Below are 12,825 nucleotides of genomic sequence, written 5' to 3'. Positions count from 1 at the left end.
GAAAGAAGAAGCTGACATAGAGAAGAAGAATGTGCAGGAGAGAGAGGAAAGGAGGGAGGGAGGGGAGAGAGAGAGAGAAAGAGAGAGAGAGAGAGAGAGAGAGAGAGCATGCATGCACCATGGGGTAGAAAAAAAGAAAATGTGGCCCTGTGGGCTGGCCAACTGGAGCTAAGGGCAGCCCAGATGAAACACAGTAAATAATAATTTGGTGTTATTGAGAGGGAACTGGATTCTAAGTGCATGGAGGGCAGGCAGCTGCCCAGCTATAGTACTGCTTAAGGCATGTTAAAAACATGGAGGCTGTGTGTGTGTCTTTCATTCAGGAACAGATGGTCTAAGGCAGTAGAAACCTTATGCCAGGATCCTTAATACTTCTAACTACACAAGGATGCTTGAATATCACTTAGAAGGAGAATAAAACAGTTATAAGAAGCAGATGGAGGGAGGGAATGGGAGAAGGGCTGTGGAGGGGGAATGGGAAGGTTCAGGATCAGGTGTGGGGAGGGACAGGAGGGATGACCAGATGGCCATGAGAATGTATGGAAAGCTGCACCTCCAGGAATATTCAGAGACCTGGGATAGGGGAGGCACCCAAGAATCAATGGGGTGTCCTTAGCTGTGACTCACAGCATTGGGGCCATGGAGCCTGAAAAGGCCACCTCCTGTAGCCAGGCAGGAACACCAGTGGAGCAACAGGGACACCAACATACCCACAAAACTTTTGATCACAAATTTATCCTATCTACAAGAAATGTAGGGATGGGGGATGGAGCAGAGACTGAGGGAATGGCCAACCAATAACTGCCACACTTGAGACCCATCCCATGGGCAAGCACCAACCCCTGATACTGTTAATAATACTCTGTTATGCTTACTAACAGGAGTCTAGCAAGGCTGTCCTCTGCTAGACAGAGGCTCCACCCATCAGCTGACTCAGTCATGCACAGGCAAACATGAATGGAGTTTGAGGACTCTTATGGAAGAACAGTAGGAAGGACCACAGCCACTAAGGAGATAGGGACTCCACAGGAAGACCAACAGAGTCAACTAACCAAGACCCTTGGGTCTCTCAGAGTCAGAATCATCAACCAAAGAACATGTATGGGATGGACCTAGGTCTCCCCATACATATGTAGCAGATATGCAGCTTGGTCTTCATGTGGGTCCTGAACAACTAGAACAGGGCTATGTTAAAAGTTGTTGCCTGTACGCAGGGTATATCTTTCTCACTGGGCTGCCTTGTCTGGCCTCAGTGGGAGAGGATGCACCTAGCCTCAAAAACTTACTGTGCCAGTGTCAGGGGCTATCCTGGGGTCCCTCCCTCTCAGAGGAGAAGGGGAGGGGAATGAAGGAAGAATTGTGGGAGGGGGTGACTGGGAGGGGGCAGTGAGTGGGATGTAAAGTAAATAAGTAAAATAATAAATTAACTCAGAATGGATCACATCCTTGAATGTAAAAAAACAAAAACAAAACAAAACAAAACAAAAACCAAACCAAAACAAAAAACCTGTAAAACTTCAAGGCAAAAAAAGCAGAACATCTGGAAGTTAATGTCAGGAAAAAGTCCTCTAGATTGATACTACGAACACTATCTGTAAGAGGAAAGCTGATAAACTGAACTGAACTAAAACCTTTTGGTCAATGAGTCTTAAGGTTAGAATGCAGAGACAAGCTGTAGGAAGTGGACAAGCACTGACAGCTGCATACCTCAGAGACTGTTACAACTCCACAGCACTTGGCCCCACTCCCTGCCTTGAGCCCCTTCCTGTCAATCTCTCCAGAGATGAACAGAGCTTCCATTACCAGACCTTAACACTTATATTTTCCAAAAATCAAAAGGACCCAACCTGAGATCCTGTACTGAACGTTCCTGGCACAGCTGAGGTATGGCCGTGTGGCAACACTCCTGGTGGTTTGTGCGTGGTGTCTGGTGATGCTGAGGAAGTGGTAGCAAGACGGACAATATATCCCCAGGTTCTCATCAACACTGTTGGTCCACTGTTAAAGCTTTTAAAGTATTAACAGTGCCGGGTACTCTAATTCATTAAAACTAAGAGTCGAGTCTAAATAAGCCTGTCATTTGAAAATAGAATAGGTTAGTAGCTTTTGTTATAGTCAGCTTATTTTATTAACATAATAGAAAGAAAAAGAACATTAACATTAAAAAGAAAACATGATTTATGCCTGCTAACTAAACTATGTCCACTTCTGTTATGGAGCTTCATCCAATCTGAAGAGAAACCAGAATATATGTCCACTATTTTTAAACAATGGCATAGAAGACACTGTCAGCTGTCTACCTAATATCTATTTCTCTATTTCTTTGTTTTTCTTTCCTTTCCATGTCCTGATGAGTCCTGGTTGGCTAGTTGGGGGGTGCTCTCAGTCCTCTGACCCTTGATTGGGCATGCTAGGCTAACTTGTGACCTGCTGTAGCCAATAAAAAGAGGCAGAGGAATGAGTCGAAAAGAGTTCCTTATTCCTTGGAAGATTCCAGAAACCGATACACTACCTTATGTATCCAGAAAGTAGAGTAATGGGTGAGATATATGGCATGCAGCCATCTTGGAATTGCTTTGAGAATTAAGCCACTAAAGGAGGAAGAGCCACCAGAATGTCACAGATGCAGTCTTCATTATTTCTAGACCTTTTGTTCTGTGTGGTAATACTTGCCCTTGTTTCTGACTATCCAGTGGGCGCTCTGTCCTCAAAGCCGGAGGACCCTAGCTGACACCCTGACACAGCCCCTGAGCTAGAGAAGGAAGGAGCAAGCAAGGCAGACAGGACCTACCTGCTCCTGCGCCTCCAGTTCTTTGTGATGTAACTTTTTCTCTGCACTTCGCACCTGATGAGAGCGGGTTTCTAGTTCATCTTGTAAAGCCTGAAACGGTGTAAAATAAAGCAACATCAAAAATTAGTGTACTTGAAAAACTAGCTTTACCCTATGAGTTGGTGTCCCCAGGGCCTCAGGTCTCGGCTGATTACTTTGTTTCCAAGAGTTTCAGCCCACATCGTTTGTGTTTTAGGAGGACCTAGAATAAAAACCCATAAATGTAGCTGAGTGGGGTGGCACATGATTGCAATCTCAAAAGGATGAGGCAGGAGGATTGCTGAGAGTTTGAGACAAGTCTAGGCTACACAGCAAGACCCTGTCTCAAAATACCAAAAAGCCACAGAAAAGAAAAGAAGTCCTAATGTATAGAATAGACAAATTAGAAAGTTTCAGTTATTATCAAAATGTCTCATATCCCAGCATAGGGCTCCAACCATGTAATAAAGGAGGAAGTTATTTTTAATTAAAGCAGCCCTACCAGTATAACAATGAAAAGCATTGAAATCTGTAGATATTGTGACATCTAGTCAACATGACATTTAAAGATTATAATTATTAATTTATAGCAAGCTGAAATGCATCTCCACAGAACTTCTGAGAGGATGGTGTGGGATTTGAAGAACTTGTAAGTTGTGGAGAGGGATGACCTTTCAGTTGCCAAGTAGCTGTCAGAAGCAGATCCTGGTTAATATGGGGAGGCTAGAAGCCATACATGTCTACAGTTGGTATCTTGTCAATCTTCACTGTAAGTAAAAAATAAACTCGAAAAGACGTAGAGCACATGAGGGAATCTTGTATTGTTATGAAATCAATGCACAAAAAGTTATAATGAATAGAAGGCATGGCATGGCAACAGCAAGGATGGTAAATAATCTAAGATGAGGTTCATTCAGTCAGTATTACTGCATGATGCTGAGACCGTGATAGGGACCACATATGCCAAGAGAAGAGAAACAAAGACCCCCCTCTTCATTCCCCAGACCTATATTACAACAGAGGGGGAGTGAGCAAAGAATTAATGTAATTTGCATCCTTGGTCAGTGCAGAGGAAAACTACAGCAGAGCAGGGGCTATTTTGGGGAAGAGTTACAATGTTAAGACAGATGGTACAAGAAGGGCTATCTGAGCAAATATTCACAAGCAGGGAGAATGTAGCCACATGGATCTTCAGAAAAGCCTTCCTTACAGGCAGAGGCCATTGCAAGTGTGAAAGTTCTGGGCAAGCCACAGAGGTCACTGTGGAGATGGAGAAGAGGCAGAACAATGATGTCTGAGGCTATGTGGAATGTCCCAGGTCAGTGGGGTAGGTTAAGGTCCACTGAGATAGGAAGCTGCCGGAGGACTCTGAGTAGGCACAACTTTGGTCAAGACTAGACAAGAGCAAGGAAGGTTTGGAGGCTGATCAGGACCAGTTGGTTTTCTGGGAAAGAGTGATGGAGAACTGGAACAGGGTAGAAGCAGTTGGTGAGTGAAATGCTGGATCCCAGGTCGATTCTGAAGGTAGAGTCATGGTCCTGAAGTGTTAGATCCTGAGCATGAGAAAAAACAAGGACCCCCTGAGGAGTCTGATCCCTTAGTTCTTAGAGAGGGTGGTGTTCAGGGAGAAGCCCTGGAGCTCAGCCTGGCATAGGTGTCTAAATACCTACCACACATCCTACAGGCTCAGGCGCAAGGACTAATTTAGGGCTCATTAAAGATGCAATGTATGAGGCAACGGTGGCACCTGCCTGTAAGTGTAGCACCCAGGAAGCTGGGGCAAGAGGATCCTAAGTTCACGGTTGTCTTGGGATATAGTGTGATAGATACCCTGTCTTTAAAAAGAACAACTTTTCTAGCTCCTAAGATGGCCTAGTTGGCCATCATTGGAAGGAGAGGCCCATCGGTCTTGCAAACTTTATATACCTCAGTACAGGGGAACACTAGTGGGAGGGAGTGGGAGGGAAGTGGGAGGGAAGGTATGGGGGACTTTTGGAATAGCATTGGAAATGTAAATGAAGAAAATACTTAATAAAAAAATGAACAACTTCAACAAAACCCAGCAACAATAGACAACAAACTAAACTAAACTAAACTAAACTAAACTAAAGCTTTTATTTTGGGGGTTGGATCTTAAACCTCTTTGAGCATCTAATGAAAGCTATACATGGTCACACTCTAAAAGGGAAAAAGCATGTTTATGGTGTTGTTTCTGATTGTAGATTGTTTGAAGCACATTCATGGGTAGACCTCTGACTAAAAACTCTCAGTTTAAAAGATAAGATGATTTTAAAACGAGCTTATATGGCTTTAGGGTCTCTTTGATAGCAAACATTATGAATTTACAATCCGATTAGGTCTGGGAATGAGCTTGGAAATCTCAAGTCCTTATCTCTTCTTACACTATTGTGGCCTGTTTCCAAAAATGAGATTGTTCCCATTCTTGTCAGTTCTGTAGCATTCTTACTTGTGATGGCTCTCAGGAAACAGGGTGTTATAAAATGGCATGCTTGTGGAGAATAACAACCAAGGCTGGGACACTTTCCTGTCCAGCTCCTTGCTGCTAAGTCATTCATTCCACTACTGCCAGTGATCTTGTGAAACTCGAATTCGATGATGATGTCTTTCTGATGACATATGAGGTGCCGGTCTCACCACTGCTGAGATGCAGCCTGACTTCCTTAGTACAGCAGAAAAGGGTCTTAGACTAGCTGCATGGAGGGAGCATCTGGGGGCTTGTGTGCTGTGCTGGGGCCATTGTTAGCATCAGTAACCAGCTAAGACAGGGCAGGTTCTATTTACAACTCTAGTGATGATTCTTTGTAGCAAGTCATATTCTGCCTTAGGAGATCATGGGGGCTCTGTGTGTTCAAACTCCCGTGGCCAGTAGTGAGGCACTGGGCTGGCACTAATGCTTCTCTAACTTCAAGTTCAATGTCTGAGCTGCACCCTGCTGCCTCTTTCTCTGTGCCTGCTCTTTCTTTTCTTTGTCCCACCCTACCCTGTTCTGAAACTCAGGGCAGAGCTCACTGGACTCCTCTGTGCTTTCCCCAACCTGCTGTTGAAGAGAACTAACATACCTGCCTGTGTGAGGCTGCAAATGATTGCAGCTGTGGGCTCTCTGTCACTTCTGCAGGCTTAGTGCCTGGCCAGATCAATGCCTGGCACAGGTGACTCCCAAACTGCAGCTGTGAAGGGAACTGAGTCGTAAGTGGTGAGGTTCTACTCTCTAAGGAAGTAAGTCTCTTTCAGCCATCAGGGCATCTGGTGGTCCTTAATATGGCACATTTAACCAGTGGTAGGCTTGTGTTTAGAAATACAGAATCTATCCATGTCTATATTATATTTTGTAATATGCATAGCCATCTCTGTGCACACATACTTAATGGTGATTGTAATAATATGCTGTATGGTTTCTGCCATAACAAAGTGGGCTATTTTCTAGTTTTGATTTTATACAGAGAGAAATATAAACCTGGGCATTTCCCCTGTTGTCAAGGAAAGCCGTTTCCTTCCTCCTGGTTCTGTCTTCTCTTCACTAGCAGGCCCCATAGTTTGCACAGTCTCCTCCAGCCTCCTCTCCTTACCATTCTCCTGGTCTCACGTCACCAATCACTTGTTACCTCCAAATGCCAAAGCCTGAAGCTAACGTGCTGCTCTCCTCTGTGGTAGCATTTCATAACTACTTGTGTTTTTCTCTTAAATTCTCAGGAACTAACTGTCCCAATGAAGGCAAGGGGTTAAGAAGGAAGGCTGCTCCAGGATGGGGAGTCAAAGACAAAGAGGCCTTGAGTGGAGCAGTAGCTATGGAGAAGCAGACTCAGGTGGTAGACCCATGAGTGGGGACTTGGAAGAGAGGAGGGACACTTAGCTCTCTCAGGGCTTTGACAGGGAGAGTTGAGGATTTGGGGAATAGCAAGTCGGAAATGTTGAGGCACTATAGTTTTAACATGCAGATTTTAAAGAGCTACTGGGACTTCAAGGAGGATCTATTGCTGTGATATTAATATTTACATCCAACAAATTCATATACTGAAATCCTAACACCCAAGACAATGGTACCAGTTTGAGCTTCTCAGATGTTATGCAAGGGTCCTTGGACAATGGTTGTGGCTATAGCCCTGGGTGTTTGTGTGCCATGCTGTTTGGAATCAGCATGCTAAGAAAAGAGGCTAGTCAAAGAGAGCCACCTCTGGGAGGGGAACTGCAGTCTCACAGAGCTCCCCTCTGCTGAGATCTTGATGGTGGAAGTCCCAGCTTCTGCAATAGAGACTAAGCAACGTGTGCTGTTCATAGCACTGTAGCTTAGTAGCTCTAGTTACAGCCCCCTGAGCTGAAAGGTAACCTGTACAGCTAGGTCTGAGCAGGATGGAGAGCTGCTTAGTCCCTTGTCTGGGAAAATAAGCAAACTGAAGAGGGTCCTGAGACCTGGCCTTTGTGATGGCCACAAAGCAGAGCAGGCAGAGGAGGGAAAAAGAGCCAGAGAGCAGCGGAGAATGAGGAGGGGTGGGAGGCGGCTGTGGAGCCAGTGTGTGGGAAGTCAAATGGAACTGTCCTCACATCCCTCACAGTGGGACTGTACAGCCTACCGCATTTTATCATTATTATCAAGATAGAATTCAAATTACACTTGCCTTTCAAAACCAGTAGTACTTAAAACTTGCTCATAGTTAAAAATGTAAAGCACAAAAATCATTTTAGAGGTTAACCAGAGAAAGTCATGTCTAGAAAGGATTTTTATTATCTATTAAAAAAATCATTGTAAAATTGAAAAGTAGCCAAAAATATTCTTTCTCAATTAAAGTGTAGTACACGAAAGGAAAAAGATGGTTTCTGTTGGCAACTGTTCCCAGTTTGATATTCTAAAACAATTATTATATTATTTGAATTTGAACCTCTGATTTTGACAAAAGACCACAGCTCCTCAGAATGTACAACCAGTGGGATTTCTTTTAAGTTGTGGTTTCTTTTATCTTTGAGAAAGCACAATTTGTAACACCATACACATATGTACACACATGCACAATACATATATTCACATACACTTGCACACACATAGTCACACATACTTGCATACACACTAACACACATACACACTTTTAGCTTTTTTCTGAAAAAAAAAAAAAGTCTAAGAAATTGAAGAACATAATGTCCCTTTAGGTCAAAAATAGGAAACCAATCCTCTATGTGCAACCTGAAGTTGATCCTTCTCCTGCAGGATTATTCCTTCTGTGACAGCTCTGCTTTGTCAACTGGGATCATCACTAAAGAGACAATTCTTTAACTATATCTGCTTTAAATACTATGCAGGCCTGTTTGGCAGAGAGCAAGACTGTTCTGGTATTGTGTGGTAGGGAACAAAGGAGGACAAGTAGAAGAAAAATGTAAATGACATAATTCTCTCTATAGGCACAATGAGGGGGACCACGCTCTCCAAGTGAGGGGCCTAGGAGAAAAATTGCTTTGTTTGTTTAAAACATGGAAACAATCAGAGCAGGCCCAAGTGTGAAGGGTTTTATGTATTAGTAGTGCTCTTCTGGATAAGAAAAAGGACTGGCAGTTCCAGGCCTTTCATTGGGTTGGTGGTCCAGAGGCCAGAGAGGGGATTATAATAGTCAGTGCTATTTTCATGAAGTTAGTGACTGTAACTTAGAGTGAGGGCTAACTTATAAACCATGTAGTAAGGACATATCTCATTGTATTTAACAACCAAAGTTCCCCGTATAGCTGAGAACTAAGCAACGAGGAAGTGAGCACAGAGCCATGCCTTTTAATCATAAATAAATGGAACAATAGTTAATTTCAATCACAGAGCAGTTAAAAATCATCCAATAAAGAAAATGTTCATAGGAAGAGAGAACTCCCACAAAATAATGATTACAAAGATGTCTCCAGGTACATGGCATTTATTAGAGCTTTCTGATGGCAGTTTACTGTGTCCAGAGTCTTTCTAGAGAGTCCTGACCTTGCCTATGACACCTGAGAGTTGTGCCTCCACTGTCCCTTCCTGGGTGTCTCAGAATGTATTCCAGGCTGTCATGAGAACAATATGACAATACTATTTTAATCTCCATTTTTTTGTCCTTACATAAAAACCTCAAGTGTAACTGGGAGTTACTTGCAAATGCAAACCGAATCATTAGCAGTGTGGGCCAGCCTCTGCTAATCCCACTGCTCTGGAAGCCCTGTGAGGGTCTCCACACCTCAGGCACACCCTTTGTAAACTTAAGACCATGCTTTGCCCCCTCACCAGAAGACAACTGGAGACTGCAGGTCTGCTTGTATTCTTTTTTTTTTTTTTTTTTTCATTTCTTTTTTTTTTTTTCCATTTTTTATTAGGTATTTAACTCATTTACATTTCCAATGCTATACCAAAAGTCCCCCATATCCACCCACCCCCACTCCCCTGCCCACCCACTCCCCCTTTTTGGCCCTGGTATTCCCCTGTACTGGGGCATATAAAGTTTGCAAGTCCAATGGGCCTCTCTTTCCAGTGATGGCCGACTAGGCCATCTTTTGATATATATGCAGCTAGAGTCAAGAGCTCCGGGGTACTGGTTAGCTCATAATGTTGTGCTTGTATTCTTATTTAGGTAAACTTGTATACAGTGAAGTTTAGGGTTTCATTTTTAGTGGTGGTGTATTTTTCATTTGAAACATGTAAGATATTTTTAAAGTTTATCATTAAAGTCTGTAAACTATTATAACATCCTCCTTTAGTTTTGATCTTAGGCAGAAATGACAGTCTTTGGCTAGTGTAGAAACCCTGGTTACAAAGGTGGAATAAGGGTGACTCTCCCTTCAACTTAATTGCCCATTTAATGATGTCTATGTTTGTTTATGCAACACGGCTCACATCCAGCTCTAAATGGTGCTGATACAATTTCCTTTGAGCAGGCTTTCTTTGACACACAAATTGACACAGAAACGATAAATATCTTTCTTTCTAGTACTGCTAACTTCAGGCTAAGATAAAACAGAAGTGGGTCATAAGATTGCACTTGATTTCCTTCTTTACTTTTATTTTATTAAATAATACCTTAAACTGGCACAAACAAAGTAAGAAGGCCAAGTCCTGTCACTCATGTCGGGAGATGCACAGCTAGGGCTACTAAAGATGACATGATGGCAGAATGTGGCATTTTTTTTTCAATTTTTTATTAAATATTTTCTTTACATTTCAAATGCTATCCCGAAAGTCCCCTATACACCCCCCCGCCCTGCTCCCCTACCCATCCACTCCCACTTCTTGGCCCTGGTGTTCCCCTGTACTGGGGCATATAAAGTTTGTAAGACTAAGGGGCCTCTCTTCCCAATGATGGCCAACTAGGCCATTTTCTGCTACATATGCAGCTAGAGACAAGAGCTCTGGGGGTACTGGTTAGTTCATATAGTTGTTCCACCTATAGGGTTATAGACCCCTTCAGCTCCTTGGATATTTTCTCTAGTTCCTTCATTAGGGGCCCTGTGTTCCATCCAATAGATGACTGTGAGCATCCACTTCTGTGTTTGCCAGGCACTGGCATAGCCTCACACGAGACAGCTATATCAGGGTCCTTTCAGCAAAATCTTGCTGGCATGTGCAATAGTGTCGCGTTTGGTGGCTGATTTTGGGATGGATCCCTGGGTGGGATAGTCTCTGAATGGTCCTTTATTTTGTCTTAGCTCCAAACTTTGTCTCTGTAACTCCTTCCATGGGAATTTTGTTCTCTATTCTAAGGAGGAATAAAGTATCCACACATTGGACTTCCTTCTTCTTGATTTTCTTGTGTTTTTCAAATTGTATCTTGGGTATTCTAAGTTTCTGGGCTAATATCCACTTATCAGTGAGTGCATATCAAGTGACTTCTTTTGTGATTGGGTTACCTCACTCAGGATGATATCCTCCAGATACATCCATTTGCCCAAGAATTTCATAAATTCATTGTTTTTAATAGCTGAGTAGTACTCCATTGTGTAAATGTACCAAGAATGTAGCATTTTTATGGGCTGGTTTCACTAGCTATTGAGAGAGGTCACTGCATCTCCTTACTATTTTTAAATAGGCCAAGTCTAGGAACAAAAGTAACAAGTTTTTGCTGCCTGAAATGTCACTCAAGATTTCTCCCGTAGTGTTGCTTCATTCATAGCTGCCGAGATGAAATGAACCATGCAGTAATGAGGGATGGAGCAGCACTGAACTGCAGATCTACAGTAAGCTCCAACTCCTGTGGGGACCACAGAAGCATCCCCAACTCTTATTATCATTTTTCCTATCGTGGTGACATTCAGGTTTTCAGTCCCCCACTCCTGCATTCCAAAAAGCCATTTCTAAAATCCTTTCATAATCAGTCTGCCTTGTGGTATTGGTGTGAGGAAAGGGGAATCTTTGGGGATTATAATCCAACACATGTGTTACTTTGCACGTACATCAAATTTCTTTTCAGGCAAACTTTATTGTTGCAGTAAGCCACATGTATAAGAAACAGCATATGAGTGTGAGCCTGCCAGGCCTCTGATTCAACACTAAAACAGAGTATTATGGACAATGTGAAAAACAAGGACACTGTTTTCTTGAAAGAATAAGACAAATTCCATTTTCCTCTTTCTTTCTCACATCTATTTTCAGTCCTTTAAAATCCCTATAGGATTTTCTCTAAAAATGCACTTAAAAAAAGCTAAGTGTTTCCTGGTTTTCAGAGAAGTTCCAGGAAAAGAAATCATGTTATTCCAAGACTTTGATGATCTAAGGAAGTTGGAATCCCCCAACACACCTCATTAATGCTCCTGTCACACAGCAGACCATTGACAGACAGTCCTCAAGTCTATTTCTACCCAGGAAATTCAAAGCACATCCGCCCCCACGCCTTCTCAGGCAGTCTCAGTGGTGAGTAAGTTCTTATCTTGGGTGGTAAAATCCAGGATCAAGTTTACGAACCACAGCTTGGGAATTTTAGGAGCATAAGGGAATTTTCTCCTCTGGCTACTGCACTAACCACACACACACACTTGAGTTCACTCTTTGCAGAACAGAGTACCAACCATTAAAAAACGCTAGCTCCTTGTAGACCACTACTCTTTTGCGCAAGCCCAGGAAAGGGAGTGGCTCTATCAGCCATTCACTTAAATTTAAATTTTTTTTTACAATGTTAACCATTTACACATTTGATCTAAAATCCCTATATTCAAGAATTTTTCCATGAAACATTTCAAATCAGATTCAAGAAAACCCAGGCTCCTCATTACAGTCCTGCACCTTCACATCCTGTGCTCTGTCTCTTGTGATTTCATCTGTGTCCCTGTGTTGTGGACTGCTTCATAAGGGGAACAGCTTCCTCCCCAATCTTTAAGGTGATCTCTGAGATGCTTGGTAAATTACTGTTTACACTATAGTCGTAGTTTGTGCTGGTAATTCCAACCAGCTACATAAAGACCAAGTGTCTTTTTATTTAAAAGAGTTGGGTAGGGCTCAGGGAAATGGCTCAGTGGGTAGAGGGATTATTTATTGTGCAAGGATTAGAATCTTATTTTGAGTCCTTCAAACCCATACAGCCAGGTGTGGTGGCATTTTTATAATTCCAATGCTCCTGTGGGGAGATGGAAGGTTAAGACAGGAGAATCTCTGGAAGCTCACAGGCCAGTTAGCCTACACATATGTGGAAGTGAACAGGTGATCCTGCTTCAAGCAAGGCTCAATGCTAGAACTGAAAAGGCCATAGCATGCGCGCACATCCCAGAGAGAGAGGGGGAGGGAAAGGGAAGGAGAAGGAGAAGGAGAGGGAAAGGGAGAGGGAGAGGGAGAGGGGGAGGGGGAGGGGGGAGGGGGTGGGGGAGGGGGGAGGGGGTGGGAGAGGGAGAGGGGGAGGGGGGAGGGGGTGGGAGAGGGAGAGGGGGAGGGGGGAGGGGGTGGGAGAGGGAGAGGGAGAGGGCAGGAAGGGGAGGAAGGGAGGGAGGGGGAAAGGTGTTTTTTAAAGTAATGAAAACAATTGTGTTCCTGTCACCCAGGCTGCTCCTTCAAGTGTCAACAGTGCGGTCTC

At 43.3% G+C, this 12,825-nt stretch overlaps 1 protein-coding gene across 12 annotated transcripts in view; it reads right to left on the bottom strand.

Moving 5' to 3' along the window:
• The window catches only part of Cep112 (centrosomal protein 112), a 435,401-nt gene that overhangs the window by 49,085 nt on the left and 373,491 nt on the right, over window positions 1–12,825 (bottom strand). For all 12 annotated transcript variants that reach the window (XM_030246412.1, NM_029606.3, NM_001373899.1 and 9 more), the window contains one exon: window positions 2,792–2,881. In XM_030246412.1, the coding sequence (XP_030102272.1) occupies window positions 2,792–2,881 (90 nt within the window). The remainder of the gene's footprint in view (window positions 1–2,791; window positions 2,882–12,825) is intronic.

This window comes from Mus musculus, chromosome 11 (genome assembly GCF_000001635.26).
Source record: "Mus musculus strain C57BL/6J chromosome 11, GRCm38.p6 C57BL/6J".
NCBI lineage: Eukaryota > Metazoa > Chordata > Mammalia > Rodentia > Muridae > Mus > Mus musculus.
This window is presented reverse-complemented; position numbering and strand designations above follow the sequence as displayed.